The sequence below is a fragment of the Podarcis muralis genome, chromosome 7, assembly GCF_964188315.1.
Source record: "Podarcis muralis chromosome 7, rPodMur119.hap1.1, whole genome shotgun sequence".
In the NCBI taxonomy this organism is placed as follows: domain Eukaryota; kingdom Metazoa; phylum Chordata; class Lepidosauria; order Squamata; family Lacertidae; genus Podarcis; species Podarcis muralis.
The window spans coordinates 66,587,876-66,607,282 of NC_135661.1; the positions used below are offsets into that span (position 1 = coordinate 66,587,876).

At 43.5% G+C, this 19,407-nt stretch overlaps 1 protein-coding gene across 4 annotated transcripts in view; it reads right to left on the reverse strand.

Moving 5' to 3' along the window:
- The window catches only part of PHACTR4 (phosphatase and actin regulator 4), an 83,404-nt gene that overhangs the window by 34,477 nt on the left and 29,520 nt on the right, over window positions 1-19,407 (reverse strand). Inside the window, exon 1 of one of the 4 annotated variants that reach the window (XM_028738710.2) lies at window positions 3,451-3,800. The exons of the other annotated variants lie outside the window; for them this stretch is intronic. Within the exon in view, the coding sequence (XP_028594543.2) occupies window positions 3,451-3,496 (46 nt within the window). The 5' untranslated portion in view covers window positions 3,497-3,800. Of the gene's footprint in view, window positions 1-3,450; window positions 3,801-19,407 lie in introns of those variants that run through there. 4 annotated transcript variants of the gene reach the window in all.

Sequence of the window (19,407 nt, forward strand, 5' to 3'; positions counted from 1 at the left end):
TGTAGTAATATAAAGGCAGTGGTATTTCCATTTTTGCTCTTTCATTAAGGAAGCCTTTTCACATGCTCTCGACATACCTTCTGCCAAAAGTCGTATTTCTCATTCAGAAACTGCAACTCCCATATGATTAAGAGTAGCAGTCAGTTTTGAGACACCTACTTCATTCAGGTATCTGAATGATTCACAGGGAACACTGCTCCCATTTTAGACATGTCTTGCCGTCTGCATGTACCATCTGAATACTTCCTTGTTTCTTGACAGCAAAATAATATTTTAAAGAATTTGTCATAATTATTTGCCTATACCAGAGGTTGGGAACCTGCAAACACTGTTGGGCTATGGTTTCTGTCATCCCTGACTAGTGAGGTGGGTCTTCTGGAAAAATTTGAATTGGAAACCTATGCAAATTACTGGGTAATTTCCATAGGTTTGGGAATATGTCTAATGCCCTAAAGAGTGGTCTACTTTAGCATGTTTATTTTACTTGTACTTAGCAAACAAGTTAAAACAGTTTGAAACTGCCAAGATTGCCTAATAATGAATCTGCAATTGGCATTCATTCATTGTTACTAAAGAACTTATGAAAGAAAAAAATCCCCACGGAAAAACAAAGCAGTAGAAAAATTTCCACCGCCCATTACTGTCCCTGACAGTTGCCATCCCAGATGGAGTTGGAAGTCCAGCAACGTCTGCAGGGCAACAGCTTCTCCACCCCTGGGCAATACCCAACTTTTCCAACACTACTCACACCATTTCACAAACGATCAACTTTAAGTCAGGTAAGATGTAATTATATGTCCTTTAAATGGCTATACAGAAGTTATACCAAAATTCTGGCAGACAAATACATCACGGGCAGTTAACATTCTTACTTCATAATGCTTTGTGAGCGCTGCAGCCTAGTAGGAAAAGGAAATCACTTGTTTCCACAGCTGCTTAATTATACTCTGAAGTTCAAGCTCAAACATGAGAATCCGTTTGGGTGGCACTTCTTTTCACAGGGAACCTAAGAACAAGTCAAGGATGAGTCTCTTACCTGAAAACTGGACTGCCTCACATTAGGTTTGCTCAAATGTTTATACAACTATCATGATCTGAGTGTGGGGAAGTTCATCCCCACTCCCATCAAAGGGAAAGGGCCTATTATGTTGCTTCCATGGCTAAAAATGAAAATAATAAAAGTGTATGTATCTGGCAGATCTTTGCAAATTAAATAACACTTTTCCAAGGTATTAACAACTGATTTAAAAATGGTTGTTTCCATCATTATAGACTCAGTCAATACTATCCACAAAGGCCGCATACACAGGCTGCATTAGGGACAAAAATGTTTTCTAATTACTTGTGAAAGAACAAGCAGATATAACTATTTGCGTGCCACAGTAGACATGTTAGAATTCCTCCAGGTGACGTATTTATCAAGCATTTGTTCTGATTTATTTTTATTTACAAACATTATGTGGGGGGTTAGATTACATTTGGCCTTTACGGAGTATTCATTCTGATTTGTTTGTGGGGTGGTTATATGACAATGAATATTCATCCCAATTTGCCTGCAGGGGTGTTTTCCCATTATTTGTTTACCAAACACTTTTCAATACATTTCCTTGCCACCTTCTAGATTGCAAAAAGCCCAATTCTTTTTTTAAAGTGGTGTGCTAGAGCAAAGTAGTCATAGAATGGTAGGGCTGGAAGGGACCCTAAGGATCAGCTTAGTTCAACCCCCTGCAATGCAGGAATATGCAGCTATCCCATATGAGAATCAAACCTGAAAGCTTGGCATTATCAGCACCACACTCTAACCAATGGAGCTAGCCACACAGTTAAGTCCTTTAATTCACTAACTATATGCAAACCTAAAGTTCTGGTATATGCTTGAATACCTCCCACAAAACATTGGTAGCAGTCTGGAGGTACCCTTAGCTATAGCAAAAGCATGGCACACACACAAATATTGTGGCACTAACAGTTTTATTGCACCTTAAGCTTTCAGGAACTAGAGTCCACTTTATCAACTGCCTCTGAGGAAGTGGGCTTCAGTCCACAAAAGGCAAAATACACCTACTAGCCTTTTACTACTAACCAGCCAATGAAAATACAAATAAGGTGCTTACAAATAAATAGGTTAATACTGAATACAGCATGCTAGGGGCTATGGCACAGATAGCCAATATGGTGCTTCCCAGATGTTGCTATAACTCTCATCACCCCTAACAACTGACCGGAGTCCAATAACATCAGGAACACACCATGGTGGCTCCTCCTGATGCAGTACGTCCTTCCGCCTGCCCCCACAAAAAAGCATCTTAAAAATCAGATGAATCACACAGAAAGATAGCCTACAACAGAAGCCACGTAACTCATACAAGTCAATCTAGAAAATATATTTAAAGTCCACAAACCATCTGAATCAGTCGTCACCTCAACTAAAACCATCTGTAAAATATTTGCAGGGTCAGTTTAAGGAAAAACTAGTAATTTGGCTTGGGTTACTATGTAAATGTTTGTGGTAGATATACAGAAAGCCTCAACTGCCAAGCTCCCTTTATCCAGCCCTTATAGCAGGGAATGCCAGGTGACAGGGTGAGGCCCACCATGCCATCTGGGGAGCATTACAAATGGGATCTGAAGTTGCCAGCTCTAAGTAGGAGTGGGAAAAGACGACAACTGATGCCGCCCCACTGGAAGAATAGTGATAAGCCACATGGGAGCTCTTGAAACAAAAAAAAAAATCCCCAAATCAAAAACTCACTCTGCTTCCACTGGACATTACTGGCTGGAAGTTTTTCATTCAAATGCATTCTCCTCCTCAGCCCCTTTGGCAAAGTTAGGTAATCTTAGACTCTGGACTTTAAATGGTCTTACCAGCAGGGGGAGGGTGGGCTTCTCTAAATGGTAATGTGTTTTACTTCGCCGCAGCCCTCCCCCAAATAAACTCTTGTACTTCCAGAACATCAGATCACAGATGCAATTTACAGCCAACACAGATTAAAATATCCAACTAAAGATCAGTCATATCAGAGAGGTAAAAAGATAACTCAACACCTGATCCTTAGTATGAAATGCTTAATTCCAGCCCAACACACAACATGTTGCTATGCTTGCTGCTGAACTCTTTAAAGCCAGCTTTTCACATCATCTGACCATTTTGGCAGGGAAAAGCGAGATCAAAAGGACTGGTTCTTAACAATGTGGCACAGAAACTACAACCCCCCACCGCCGCCCACAGAGCAGCAAGTTAAACAGCAAAGTGTATTCCAACCCAAAGGCCTTTAATAAATAATATTATTTTTCTGGATTAAGAAAACAATCCCTTTTTGTCACTTGTTGAGAACTGGAAGCCCCTCTGAGCTGAGTGCAGGTTACACAATCCTCACATTCTTTTTTGAGCACGCTTCACCTGCAACTCTCACCCTGCCTACAGCCGCAGCTAGACCCTCCATTACTCACCTGAGGGAGCTGGATTTACCGGTCTTGAGTAGCGTGTCTGCCCCATTATGAGAGTCTTCGAGGTAGCTCAGGGAAGGAAGAGAAAGAAAAGAGAGTCTATTCTGGAAGCAGACATTAGCCTTCGGAAGATGACAAGCCAACTCCACAGGGTGAGAGCGACGGAATTGTCTGGAGTCCGGGGAGCAGAACAACAACAGCCAGAACTCAGGAAACGGCCGGGGTGTAGGTCGAAGCACAAACCCCTCCTGTATTTCCTGTACCCCTGGGCCGGACACTTCACGATTCTCATAAATAAGCTCCCATGCCAGCTCCTTTCAAGGAGGAATGCCTGTCATTCCACAGTGCGAACTCTGTTTAGGGCTGGATCTCAGGAAGGGGGGCGGAGTCTTCCAACCCCAGAAGCCAAATAAATCAACACCCCTTGCTCTTTAAAAAGCAGGAGTTTAAATGCTGTAAGGGAGTGGAGGAAGGATCAAGAGAGCTCAAAAGAGACTTCAAAGGCAGAACAGCTTCTACAAAAACAGCCCCACTACCTAATTGCCACTGTTTTGCTCTTCGGAGAAGAAACCTGAGCTTCCCCAGCCCCGTTGAGGACAGATTAGAAGACCAGTAGACAAAGATCCAAAATAAGGCTCTTATAAGGTGCTCTGTGTTGGTTTGATTCTGCAGAACAATAAATAAAGGCTTAATTAAACAAGAAAGCTGGGGTTTTATTGGGTGTAGGTGTGCTTAATTTCTTCTGTACCAGCATGGACGTGGGCACTGTGCTCCGCATGAAAAGGAAATGTGAGCTGAGGGTGACAGTGACTTTGCTAATACAGTATATCAATTGTGTGTGCCTCCTATGGGACTCATAAAGCTTGCAAAATGTGCAAACAAATAATTAGGCTAACCAAAGGGATAGTTTCGTTCTTATTCAGTATGTGTTGTCTTATTTAACGTAACATATGTTTTGTGTAAGACACATAGTATGTGAGAAACAGAATTCCCTCTAGTATCTGACTTAAAGCACTGTATGTGTCCATGATCTGCCAATAATTTAATTCCCACCATTATGAAACACTGAAATAAGCCCTGTGCATGCATCTGCCAGTGTACAAACTTTCAATTAAAGTGGTCCTTCCTAAGGAGATGGCATTTGCTTTCATGGATTGCGGCAAGTTAGGCATAAGACAGAAAGTTAGTTTGGAAGAGAAATATTGGGGTGGGGGAGAAGGGGGGAATGCAACTCCTCTGGCTTCAACGCTTACTGCAGTTGTTGAGCTTACTTTTCCTTCCAGTTGAGATTTCCAACCTAACAGATGGCTAAAACCCCAACTATTCCAGATCCCAAGACAGATTCAGCTGCATTGCACTTCACAAGACTTGGAATCTATATTATGGTCAATTAAAGAACTCAGCTTCATCAAGACACTTCATTTAAAGCTCAAGTTGTTTGTTTTGAAACGTACAGTGGTACCTCGGGTTAAGTACTTAATTCGTTCCGGAGGTCTGTTCTTAACCTGAAACTGTTCTTAACCTGAAGCACCACTTTAGCTAATGGGGCCTTCTGCTGCCGCCGCACCACCGGAGCACAATTTCTGTTCTCATCCTGAAGCAAAGTTCTTAACCCAAGGTACTATTTCTGGGTTAGCGGAGTCTGTAACCTGAAGCGTATGTAACCCGAGGTACCACTGTACAAGAAATCACCCAGACACTAAGTACAAAGGTGCAAAGGTGGCAACATTGAGTCAGCAAAGAAAGAAGAGTTTGGGAGAATGGATTTCCTCAGCCAAAAGGGATGATAGATGAAATAGATTGATGATAGATCAGTAGACAGTTGTCTGGTGGCCCATTCTCAGAGAACACTGAGGTCTATTTAAAGCACTAGGTTTTCACTGTTAAGATACAGGTTAAATCCAACAGATGAATTCCAAAATGACCAATTCCATTAGTCATTTAATTTTTTTAAGGGAAAAAAAATATTTGTTTTCAATTTTTGTGATAGTGAGCTTCTTCTACATGCAATGTTTAATACTGAATCATCCTAGACTCAGTTGGAAGTATACTGCAAGTGGGATGAACTTCCAAGTGAATGTGCCTAGGATCGGGGGACAATTTGTATCTAGAAATATTTGGCTTGCCATAGGTCCTGTAAAATGGCTCACAACTTCCTGTGTTACCTGGCAAAAGGCTGGTTTGCACACAAAAGCAATGATGAATCCCACATTTCTACAGTAGCTAACTTTACTATATTTTGGTTAATGTCTGAAGGGCATTCATGTGTCTCAAAACACTTAGTAAACATGCCCTACGAGCCTGTGCTAATTGCTGCTCTTTGGGACACATTTACCACACCTTTTCAGTCATGTTAATGCCTTTTGAGCATTCACAATGGAAATGAAGACTCTGCATTTTGCTGATATCTGAAGCAACCGTGATTGAAGTCAGATATTACACTTCTCCTGGCCCAATGTTTCAATAGGCCAAAGAGAAGCTGACCCTGTCAGATGTCAAAGCCTCATTAGGGAGTGTATGGGGTGTTAGGGGAGGGATAGTACCTCTATAGTGGGGGGGACACCATGCTCCTTCTGGGGTAGTTTGCCCACCTTTGGTCCCCACCCTGCAGTTAGCTCTCACCTGTGGCTCCTAGAAGCTGTCAGCATGTGACAGCGGCCACACCCCGGAAACAGCTTCGACTAGCCGGCTAAACCAGGTGAGGTAGCCAATGGGTCTCAAACCCTCAGTGAGTTAGTATGTGAAATTAGCATGAGAAAACATGCTCTGGCAGATTGAGCAGACAAGATCAATAGTGGGTCCAACGGTCAAGAAGGCAGCTTCTGCATGTGCTGTAGAGGGAAGAGAGGCAGCTGGTGCTTGTCAACCTGGGAAAGTAGCCCATCTAGGAGAAAGAAAACTCTGATCCTAACCCTCCACTACCTTGCAGGGTATCTATGGGGGAAGAAAGGGCTAAGAAGCAAATCCTACACAAATCTGGAGTGGAGTCCCTAAGATGGTTGGATGGCAGCTTATATGCCTCCTTCCAGCAACTCCTGCAGCCAAGCTGGTGCCAAACATATTGCTCTGCTTTCCTTTGGACCACATCAGCAAGGCCAAAAGAGGGGGGTCTTGTTGTCTGGACAGCCCAGGACCTCCATATACACTGCCTAGGCTTGCACCTTGGGGAGGTCACTTTGGTGCTGCTAATGCAGCGGTTTGATTTCACCCCCAGAGTCACACTCCATTGTCTCTTGAGACAACACAGGGGCCAACAATTAGGAAAGACAGTCTCATACATTAGGAATCACTGAAATATTGAGTGGTCTCCCACAACTGCAGAACTGAAGGATAGAATTTCCATTACCACCTCAAAAATTGTATCTTAAAATAATGAGGTTGAACTTCAGACTTCAAAGATAAGCAAATTTATTTCACAAAGAGCAGCAAGGTTAAATGTGGTCAATACAAGTAAATAGAGCAACAGCAGCTTTCTCTGCAGTGATAGTCAATCTTCAAAGCCCTTCAGCAAATTTTATTAAAACCAGTTTCAGCGGGAAAACCTGCGTTCAAATCCGTACTGTGGCATAGATTTACTGAGGGGCTTTCCATGATCTCTGCATAGTTTTCTAATAAATGAGGAACTAAGATCTCCCTTTTAAAAAAGGTGTTATGAGCTTAAGAAAAATGTTGCTACTTGTCAAAAGCTGGAGGGAAAGGATGGGTTTCACCTTTAAGTCATCATCAAGATAAATTACTTCATTAAAAAAAAGAACCTTCTTTTCTTGAGCATATTGGGAATACTTCATTATTGTGTCACTGGGCTGCCCTTGAACACTATCCAGAGGCTATACTGAGCACAGTTGTGCTTCCATCTCTTAGGAGACAAACTCCTTCCCTATATGTGATTAATACACTTAATCTACATTTCTGCCCAATAGCATAGTTCTCTAGACGGCTCATCTGCAGAAAACAGCAGCAGGAGACTTTTTCAGGTGGTTCGCAATCTATCGGAACCACCTGTACCACCGGGGCCTGGTAGGGACCCCAAGATCTCCTGCAATGCTTTTGCAAAGTTTTTTGCAGATAAAATCGCTCAGATTCAGAAGGAGGTAGACTCCACCGTGGGAGCAGGGCCAGGGCGGGAGAGTGCTAGAGTTCTGTCTGGTCCTGTTACATGGGATCAATTCCAGTCTGTTACCTCCGAGGATGTGGACAGGCTGCTTGGAAAAGTGAAACCGACCACCTGTCTCCTTGATCCTTGCCCATCCTGGCTGATAAAAGCGAGCCGGGAAGGGCTGGGCGATGGGCTCTGCGGGGTGGTGAATGCTTCCCTCTGTGAGGGAGCCTTCCCAGACCCGCTGAAAGAGGCGGTCATTAAACCGCTTCTTAAAAAAACATCTTTAGACCCGGCCAATTTGGCCAACTATCGCCCAGTCTCAAATCTACCATTCTTGGGCAAGGTGATTGAGCGGGTGGTTGCTGAACAACTCCAAGCACGCCTGGAGGAAACGGACCATTTGGATCCCTTCCAATCGGGATTCAGGTCTCACCATGGGACTGAAACTGCCTTGGTCGCGCTGATTGATGATCTCCGGCGGGCTAGGGACAAAGGTGAGAGCTGTTTCCTAGTTCTGCTGGATCTCTCAGCGGCCTTTGACACCATCGACCATAACATCCTTCTGGACCGTCTAGAGGGGCTGGGAGCTGGGGGCACTGTCATACAGTGGTTCCGCTCCTTCCTCCTGGGTCGTGTCCAGAAAGTGGTGGTGGGGGATGAGTGCTCAGACCCCTGGGCTCTCACTTGTGGGGTGCCTCAGGGTTCTGTCCTCTCCCCCATGCTTTTTAATATCTATATGAAGCCGCTGGGAGAGATCATCAGGGGGTTTGGACTGGGTGTTCATCAGTACGCAGATGACACCCAGCTCTACCTCTCCTTTAAATCAGAACCAGTGAAGGCGGTGAAGGTCCTGTGTGAGTGCCTGGAGGCGGTTGGAGGATGGATGGCGGCTAACAGACTGAGGTTGAATCCTGACAAGACAGAAGTACTGTTTTTGGGGGACAGGGAGCGGGTTGGTGTGGGGGATTCCCTGGTCTTGAATGGGGTAACTGTGCCCCTAAAGGACCAGGTGCGTAGCCTGGGAGTCATTTTGGACTCACAGCTGTCCATGGAGGCGCAGGTTAACTCTGTGTCCAGGGCAGCTGTCTACCAGCTCCACCTGGTACGCAGGCTAAGACCCTACCTGCCCGCGAACTGTCTCGCCAGAGTGGTGCATGCTCTAGTTATCTCACGCTTGGACTACTGCAACGCGCTCTACGTGGGGCTACCTTTGAAGGTGACCCGGAAACTGCAATTAATCCAGAATGCGGCAGCTAGACTGGTGACTGGGAGTGGCCGCCGGGACCATATAACACCGGTTCTGAGAGACCTGCATTGGCTCCCAGTACGTTTCCGAGCACGATTCAAAGTGTTGGTGCTGACCTTTAAAGCCCTAAACGGCCTCGGTCCTGTATACCTGAAGGAGCGTCTCCACCCCCATCATTCAGCCCGGACACTGAGATCCAGCGCCGAGGGCCTTCTGGCGGTTCCCTCACTGCGAGAAGTGAGGCTACAGGGAACCAGACAGAGGGCCTTCTCGGTAGTGGCGCCCGCCCTGTGGAACGCCCTCCCATTAGATGTCAAAGAGATAAATAATTACCTGATATTCAGAAGACATCTTAAGGCAGCCCTGTTCAGGGAAGTTTTTAATATGTAATGCTGTACTGTTTTTAACACTGATTGGGAGCCGCCCAGAGTGGCTGGGGAAACTCAGCCAGATGGGCGGGGTATAAATAATAAATTATTATTATTATATTATTATATAAAAATATAACAAACAATATTAAAAATATAATAAAAATAATTGCTGCAGAAACAAATGCAGAACAGGGACATCTAAATCCAAATTGACAATCAGTGGGATAGCAATCAGATTTTTTAAATAAGCCTTGGGGGGGGGGGAGTCTTCATCTGACACTGAAATTACCTTAAAAAAGGTGTCAGGAGAGTCTCTCTTGAGGCTGGTGTGTGCTCTCTCGCTCTCTCTCTCTCTCCACACACACACATGGTGTAGGGCAGGGGTAGGCAACCTAAGGCCCGGGGGCCGGATGCGGCCCAATCGCCTTCTCAATCTGGACCGCGGATGGTCTGGGAATCAGCATGTTTTTACATGAATAGAATGTGTCCTTTTATCATATTTTTTGCTCCATAAGATGCACCTGATCATAAGACACACCTAGTTTTTAGAGGAGGAAAACACGAAAAAAAAATATTCTGAATCAAATGTTGTACTAAACTATTTAAAGCAGCAAAGCAGGCAGCTCTTGTCCACTTTGCTGCTTTAAAGCGAGCCTCAGAGGAGGGAAGGAAGGGGAAAAGTGTGTCTTAGGAAGCGAAAAATTTATTTAAAATGCATCTCCGGGTTATTTGTGGGACCCGCCTGGTGTTTTTACATGAGGAGAATGTGTGCTTTTATTTAAAATACATCTCTGGGTTATTTGTGGGGCATAGGAATTCGTTCTTTTTTTTTCCTTTCCAAAATATAATCCAGCCCACCTGGTCTGAGGGACGGTAGACTGGCCCATGGATGAAAAAGGTTGCTGACCCCTGGTGTAGGGGCAGTTTACAGATCCATACTCCAGCAGCCCTTTGTGGATCCTCACTTCTGCCTCTAGGCCTGAAATTCCACTTGGAAGTGGGTTAAAAATACCTCCTTTACTCAGTAGCAGTGTTCTTGATCATTGCCTTCAGCAGAGGTATACATATTTCAGGAAATGTTAAGTCTTTCATACAGTCAGTACCAATGAAATGCCACAATAGCTGATCTGCAACTATTCTGAACCACCCATCAATAAGACAAGCTATTTATAGTCATTGGTCTCACTAGGCAGGAATCTGTATACAAAGCAACTTTCCTAGAAGCAAGCATCTTAAGGTTTAAGGAAGTTTGTATTAAGCATTAATTACTTCTAAGGGTCTCCGGGTCTAACTGAGATATCCATCTTTACAGCACACATTCAATGGCCAAAGTCCAGTGGCAGCACTAACTCAGGGACCTCCATATATCAAGGTGACTAGCTCTCATAGCCCAGTTCACAATGTGCATATCAAGATATACCTATAGAATAAACAAGACTAGATTACTCACACATACCAAGCCATGAACGATAAGCGAAGGCAAACACCACCAAGCTGCCACCACTTATGGAAATGAGAGCCTTGAAGAACATAAAAAACATGTGCCTTCCAACATTTCACAGGAAAAACAGGGAGACTTTAAAAAACAGTTTTTACTGTCTGAACCCACCATTGCTGAAGGCTCTTATTTCCCTGTTGTATCTCAAAACTCTTATGTGACTAGCCAGTGTTAGGAACTCAAGATATATAAGCTAGGCTCCAAATGGCTCCTTAAGCCAAGGTTGCATTCGCCACAACGGAATGTATAGTTGCCATTTTTGGGCAAGATGGCTCTAAATCTTATTTTTCAAATGATGGACTGACTGTGATTGATTTCCAGTTAAACATCTGGCTAGTTCGAGATGACAACCTTGGGCTAGGTTAAGAACTTTGAGAACTGAAGAAGGAAAGTCACTTGATCCAGGGATAGTCCACATATATATTGGCCTATTCTGACTTATTTTTCTTAATGGTGACTGCTCTTGCTCAGGCTGCACAGAAAAAGTGATTTGGTTCCAGAAATTCATTCTGATTGTGCAGATATTATATAACTGATAGATATACCCTACAGATGGGGTATTAGTTTGTGAAAGCAGTCCAGATCCAATGATCCCAATGTAGTGATGGCAGGTGCCATCCTGGTGCCCAGGCATCTTCATTTGTTGTTGCTGTTATTGCTATATCCCACCTTTTCCCCTGACAGGGACTCAAGGCAGCTTAGAGCTACAATTCCATTTATCTGTTGAAGATGCTGTACACAATCCCTTTCCTCACACACTTTTTCTTTACAACAACACTGCAATATAGTAAGGCTGAGAGGTTGAAACTGGCTCAACGTGACCGATGTCGATGTGTATATGACATCTATGTGTGCAGGAGATCAAACATGGGAGAAGCTTCCTGGTGTAGTATATGTTGTCCCTATTTTCAACTGAGAAATGTAGAGGGGTATGCGCTCATATTTAACATGAGACCTAGGAGAAAGCTAAATACTGAAGAACTCAAGTGGACAGATATCAATCTCGCAATATTTTTAAAGGGCATCTTCAAATTCTTTCCAAAAAGAAAAAATGGTGCTATAAAATAAAAGAGAGAGAGATACTAGAAAAATTGGGGCTGTCCCTATAAATAGGAAAAGTTATAACATTTACATATTGAAGAAAAAATAATGTTAGTACCTCATACCTTCTAAGAAAAAGAAACTGCAACCAACCCTTTCAGCAGAGTTCAATAAAAATTAGAGAGCCTTAATTGCAAAAGTAGTACCTACAGAAAGTTGCAAAAAGTTCTCTGATTTGTAATTTTGTAAATTAAAAAATAGTTTTTTATTGGTTCTGGGGTATTGGTTCTTCTAGGTATTTTGGCTAATACCTGGGACCCACAGGATCAAACTCTTACACATATCCATAGCCTGCTGAGGTTGTACATCTTCCTCTCACATCCTCAGTGAGCCCTTGGTCATGGCCCCAAGTGGTTGCTCACACTCGGCACCCAACACTTGCTTCTCTAGCTTAAAGACAGGATCCATTGGCCCTGACTGGCAAAGTTTAACCCGCATTTGAAAAAAGAGAAAATGTGAACCAGTACCAATCCCTCCATTCTCTTCAAAATCCTCCCATTAATGTCACAAAAAGGAATTCAACACTTAATTGCACTTGAAGCTAGAAGTTGCTTTGAGACCCCCTGGAGCCATCTGGAGGCCCACAGGATACTACAATAAGGAATGACTAACATTCTTTGCCTTCACTATTGCAACACAAACATTTTCAGTGACTCAGACACATCAGATGTTAACATGGGAGGATCCTTTTGCCAGTCCTGAACTGTCAGTTCAGGATCAACAACGATGGAGCAATTGCTTTACAACTATCTCAGCAACAGGGACCCCACAGATTAGATAGGAGATCCAAATTGAGGAAAGATATTTTATTGTCCGATGAATGCATCACTACTGGATTTATAAACATTCCTGGAGGGAGCTCAAGGAGGGAGAGGTGGAAACAAATAGCATTCTGAACATTCTTAAATAGTTTTACTCTGTTTCATCAGGTTCTCCCCTCTCACTCTCCCCCTTTCCAAGTGCGCATTTTGAAGGGCTTTTAACCTGCTTGTTGGATTTTCCTCTTGGCTTTCATATTTTGCTAGACCAAGCATGTGACACCTGTGGACCTTCGGATGTTGCAGAACTACAGCTTCTATTATCCCTGACCATTGGTCATGCTGGTTGGGGTAGATGACAGTTGGAGTCCAAGAACATCTGGATGACCACAGGTTCTCCATCCCTGACAACTGAAGGCCTGCTTTCTCATGTTCAAGATTTGGATGCCCACACCTTAAATCTCAAAAGAAGGGCCAGCCAATGTGGCATCTCCAAATACTGTTGGGCTCCAACTCCCACCAGCCCCTGCCTGCAGCATGGCCAACAGGTGAGGGATGATGGACGCTGTAGTCCAACAGCATTTGGCCACCCCAACCTCTTAAATAGTATGTGAAATGGAAAATGAGAATATAGCACTTGCACTCATTTTCCCACATAATATACTACATCTGAACAAATTTCCACTTAACGGTATTTGCATTCCCCTAACTCTTGAGGAAATAAGGCTGCCACCGTATATATATATATGTGTGTGTGTGTGTGTGTGTGTGTGTGTGTGTGCGCGCGCACACACACTTTTTATGCAATTGGTAACAATTAATACAACCACATTGCAAAAGCTCAAGAAGAACATTTTTCATTTTGTTTTTTGACAAATCCCAAAGGAAAAGAAAATGACAACTTCTTAATTTAGCAAAAGGGAGCTTTTAGGTATCCCCCCCCCCCAAGGCAGTATTTAATATTTCCCCATTGAACTTGGCAAAGAAAACATTCCAAATTACAGTAATGCAATAAAGAAAAAAATGACTTCTAAAAAACAAACAAGCTCAAGACCCATTTGCATTATGAAAGAAGATGCTGATTTGGAGACACTGACTTCATTGGTATCACACCCCTTAAAATATTAAAGACTGCAATGTTAGAACCAAGACCACTAACTACCACAAGCTTACCAAATGAATTCAAAACTCCAGTCTCTACCAACAGCTTCCATTCTCCAATAAATCCAAAATTCCATCAGAATGGCTCAACTGCAACCAGAAATTCAACATGAAAGGGAGCCAAATTCACTTTGGGTTCACTCAGACACACTGTTCATATTATTCCAATTACTAGAGAGCTCTGAAGGACACACAGGTGTCTAAATTTCAGAGTCCTTAAACAAGCTTGACAGCTTTCATCTTTCAATGCCAGAAAGTGACAGTCAAACACAGACAGAATAAGGTTGTGCCAATAAGTATTCAGATTGGTTGGCTGAATTCATGCACTCTGCTTCATTAAGAAAAAAATAGAATAAACCCAACAGAACTGCTAGGTCTGAACATGAACTCTGGTCAGTCACAGTTTGCAAGATACACTAATGATTAAAATCAAATCAGTCAATTTTAATGTCCCAACTATTTCAACTTGATTTGAAATCTTATTTGACAATTTCACGGCTGGCTTTTAAATCCAACTCTGTTTATGATTTTCTTCCCCTCCCCCTGCCACCCCCAAATCAAGGGTGTTACTTCTCCCTGCCCCCACCTTCTTATTTCACTTTTAGGCACTTTTTCAACAGTACCTTCCTCCAGATACCTGGTTTTTAAAAGAATAATATCCCTCAAAACCAGATATCTGGAGGAAGGTACTGTTGAAGAAGTGCCAAAATTCGTTTGGCAGCTGTGAGCCCATAACTAAACAGGAAATAGAAAGACTTCCCCAAATCTGCTGGAGGGGTAATATATGCCAAACAAAATCATACCCACAAGACTTTAATGAAAGTAGAGAATACAAAGTTTTAGTTTTAGTTTCTGGGAACACATCTGGGAGGCAGAATGCACAGCACAGACCAACTTTCCCTAACTTGGTTTGCTCCAGATGTTTTGCACTGCAACTCCCATCAGCCCAAGATGGGAGTCATAGATCAACATCAGAGGGTGGGCATCAAGTTGGGGAAAGGCTTGTATAGGCAGCTGTAGCTAACTTCACTAGGCCAAGGAATAAAATGGTGGATGGCAAGCAATGTGCAAAAAATAATAATAATTAAACAAGCCAAAGTCTTCAAAACAGGGAACTAATCCAACCTCAAACAAGTAAGTTCAGGCATATGTGGAACTTTCTGAAGATCTGAAAATTGAGCCAAAAACCAAAGAAACATAGTAGACGGGAAAGGGCAGTGATGCAGAAGCCTAGGAGCATCTAAAGGCAACCGGACAAAACAGCGTGTTTTTGGAGGGAAGCATATTAACCATAGTTTGCATCAGTCTGCACACAACTGAAAGAATTCCTCACGTAAGGAATGCAATGAAAACATTCCTTGGAGGAAAAGAGTAGAAAGGAGTGATCATGCATTCACAAGACTGTCCCTCTTTGCAAACCATAGTTTCCTAGGAGTCTCCAATATACCTGGCACCAGGTTTTTCCTCTATTACTTATGCAGGCAGTGATCATTTTGCACATGTCCGTATTGACGTACCCACACCGGCAGGGGCAGGGCAGGCTGACGTATGACCGCTGACGTGCGGATGACCTAGAACACAACCCCCGCTTCCTGTACCAATATGACTCCAATTCAATGTTTTCACGGTTGGGTCCAAGAAGCTTTCGAATATGAGAATAATAAACAAAGAGCATAGCTTAGAGGAAGGGCATCTGCTGTGCATGCAGAAGGTCCCAGTTTCAATCCCCAGCTAGAGCTGGGAATGTCCTCTGTCGGAAACCCTGGAGAGCTGCTGCCAGTCAGTATAGACAACACTGAGCTGAGATGGACCAAGGGTCTGACTCAGTCTGAGGCAGCTTTCCATATTCCTACTACTAGCAGTGTTTGCTCTTTTGGCTTAGCTATATAACGCCAAATAAAAGCTCTTTGATTTAGCTTTTGGGAAGCAACCAATATTTACAGGCACCTGCCCTATTTTACTTTCTAACTGGACTAGAAGCTTATTAAAATGCGAAGCAAGTTCAGCATATGCAAGCTCAGCAGCTGATCACTTCGGGAAGACTTTGGCCACCGCTGGTAAGTAATTGAAAGGAACTTTCAAACAAGAAACTGGTTAAACTCTTTCATTTTGAAGAGATAAATTCAGGAGCAAAAATGCTCTTCACATTTCGTTCTGTAATCACTAAAACTTTCTCGACTTCCACAGTAGTTCACTTATTTGTCACAGATACACACAACTGCTTTTTGCTAGGCTTTCCTAATTGCATGAATCTAACCATAATTACAGGTTTGGCCTCCTTGTACATTGCACCAATATACCTTTTGAAATGATTTATGAATAAATAGTTCCCCAAAGACAGGATCAGCGCAGAAGAAACCCTTCCAGTTTAACAGCCTTGTGATTCAGGTTACTACAAGCCCAACAACACATCTGCCCAAGAAATATGAACATCACTAAGTTGTGCCATCTCAGAGATGATCTGGTTGCTTGCTTAGCATCCCAAGCTACTTCCCCATGCCAATTGCCAAGCTCCACTAGAACCTTATTCTCCATGAATTCGTCTAATCCCCTTTTAAAGCACTCTAAACCAGCGGCCATATCTACATCTTGTGGTAACAAATTCCAGTTTAACTACACACTGTGTGAAGCACATAGTTCTGTTTGTTTTGAATTTTCCTACTATTGTGCTTCAATGGATGTATGAAAGAGAGAGAGAAGCATTTCCCTTTCCACTTTCTCCAGACCATGCATAATTTTATCCATTTGTATCATGTGTCTCCCCCCCCCCCTGACTTGATTTTTCCCTAAGCTAAAAAGACCTGAACTTTGTAGCTGCTTTTCATAAGACAGAATGAAAATAAACAGGGCAGCAAAACTACTCCATCACAGAGAGAGAGAGAGAGAGAGAGAGAGAGAGAGAGAGAGAGAGAGAGCGTACCAGGTGACAAATCAGTCCAATCCAAAGGCCAGATGAAATAAGATAGCCTTAGTGGTCCAGTCACAGGCAAACAGCACAGGGGCCACACAAACATTCCTTGGGACAGGGGCACAATCTCAGCCCCAATATCAAAGTGGCTGTGTCCCGTGCAGTCACATTTCCAAATTCTTCCTCTGTACTTTAAAAACAAAAAAAATTCTATGCAACTTGAAAGAGATCTCCTGGTCACCCCGGTAAAACAAGACAAAAGTGTTTTGCTTACTTAAATTAACCCCAGAGCCAAATACAGAAATCTGATGCCTAACCCAATTTAATGAGGATCAGTCAAGCATGCTGGCAATGCAGGGGAGGACAACAAAGATCCTGCATAATGCGGGTCCAGCCCTACCGACACAATGAAATAACAGCTGCTTACAATGGAAAGGCCATTCTGCAGGGCGGGATGGGAGGGGGGGTGGAAACTGGCAAGTGGTGATAACAGGGACTGAAAAACAGGTAGGTGCAGCACTCCAGCATTATGAAAGAAACAGCTGCAAAAACGTTATCCTTCTCCAGATATTATCTTTTACACTTCCTGAGATACGTGGCTTTTCTCTAGACACAACCCCCCCCCCCCGCACCTTCCATCTCACACTTTCAGTTCTACAAGAACAAGATGCACACATTTGGTTTCAAGAGGTTAGCAAACGGGGGGGGGGGGTCCCGCTTTGTGTGGGCTTTCTAGACTTTGCTCCAGCTTGCAGGTATAGGCAGCCTGTGGTTGAAGTGAATAAGCAGTTAACTTCTGAATCCTGTAGTGATCAGACTATTATTTATGCACACAAACACACATTGAATGTATGAAGCTGGTATTTGGGAAGGGTCTTCATTTTTATCTTCACAAGCTCTCCTACCAAAATCATAAATGTAAGAACTAGAAATCATAGGCAAACACATAGCAGGTATGGAGTCCCACAAAAAGTTGCTAGAATGAGAGACCCAATTGAGTTTGGAAGCAAGAGCAATTGGGGGCATTTCAAGCTGTCAGGCATCAGTATGGACTGGCAGCCCAGAGTGCCTGGCTGAGCAGACAAGCAAGTTGCGCAGAAGGCTAAAAATTGAAGCTTGATCTCACCTCCTCAGTCATGAACTCCCAAGGCAGTCTTGTGCAAGCTACTATCTTTCAGCACCCTAGTTCACCCCCATCTGTGGCACGGCGCAAAGAACACAGGAAGTTGCCTTATACCGTGGCTTACATACAATGGATGGATTGACTAACACCCAGGTTTTGGAATGTTTTGTCCCAGGAGATTCTGTTAGCATTCTCTTTGATGAATTCCTGGCATTTAAAAAGAGTCATATTTGTGGCAAGAAGCATTTTAAAGATCTATGTGGCTGATTTGTCATATCTGTCATTGTTCTTACCTATACCTATTTCCAGCACAGCCTTTGGAAATGTCACACTTGGATCAACCGAGATATGCCTGGTGGGTGTCAAACCTTCTGGGCAGCACTACAAAGACCAGCAAGAATTATTTGCTTCTCACCTTTTCCTTAATAAGGAACTGTAACACTGGAAAGCCAAAGGAAACAAAAGGAAAGTTTGATTTCATGACAGGCACAATAGAAGACATGTTGATTTTTCTATGGTAATATTTTTCAAGTCAGAATTGCACCCTGTGCATGCAAAGCAGCAGAAAACAGGCACGGCCGCAATTTCTGGCATCTGCGCAAACACGATTTCCGGTGTTGGCATCAGAGCATGCACAGATGCAATTTCCAGCACCGTGGAAGCGAGCCCCTGTGCCGCACCGCACTGGTTTAGCGCAGCACGCAGGGACTCGCCGAGCAGGCGGCTCGGTTCGGGGGCAGCTCGGGGGCTGGTTAAATGACCCCCGTGGGCCCATGGGTCTTAGGTTGCCTACCCCTGAGTCAGGCTAACATGGGACTGATATGCCTTAAGGTTCCTAAAAGAAGAGCCCCGGGAAGTCAAAAGACTGTGGGTTTCAAAACAAGCCAGGATGAGTATGCAAACCTCATAAGAGCAGCAATAATGAATCAGGCCAAATGCCCCTTTAGTCCAGCATTCTGTGGCCACCAGAAAGTAACAAGGCACCCAACAGCCCATCATGAAGGCAACAACAACAATCCTCTCTCAGCAACTAGTATTCAGGTAGCTTTTGAAGGCAGAAAATAACCAGGGCTGCAGCAATCCAGAGAAATGCTCACCTCACCCAGCTGTTGCCTGCATCTCCTCAAAAGGCCAGTCTTGGGCTGGATTCACACATGAAATCACCAACATGTGAGTCAGGGTGCATGGATACAGGTGTGTTTGCAGAGCACAGGGACTCCGCACCATGGAGAAAGGCTGCCTGCAACCTTGGAGGCCCAATGCCCAAAACTGAATTAAGAATCTGCAGATAACATTGAGCACCAAATGTCATGTATCTGTAGAACTGAAGGAGACAGTCGGCCTTAAGTATGATCATCCTTATTTTATTTTATTTTTTAATGTAGATGTTCTGATGTAACATCCGATAGCAAGCATTGGAGCAAATTCCTAGGCTTCAAACAGTGAATGGGGCATCAAGTGTCAGAGGGGAAGGCTTCACTTACATCAAAGGTGCAGGCCATTTTAAAGGTTTGTTTAAGACTTTCAGCAGATGTATTTAAAAAAAGGGGGGGGAAACCTCCCAAAAATTACTCTCCGAAGATAAAGGTGAGCACTCTATTCCAAGATTCACAGAATTGTAGAGTTGGGACACCCTGACAATCATCTAGCCCAACACCCTTGCAATGCAGGAATATGCAGTTGTCCAATACAGGG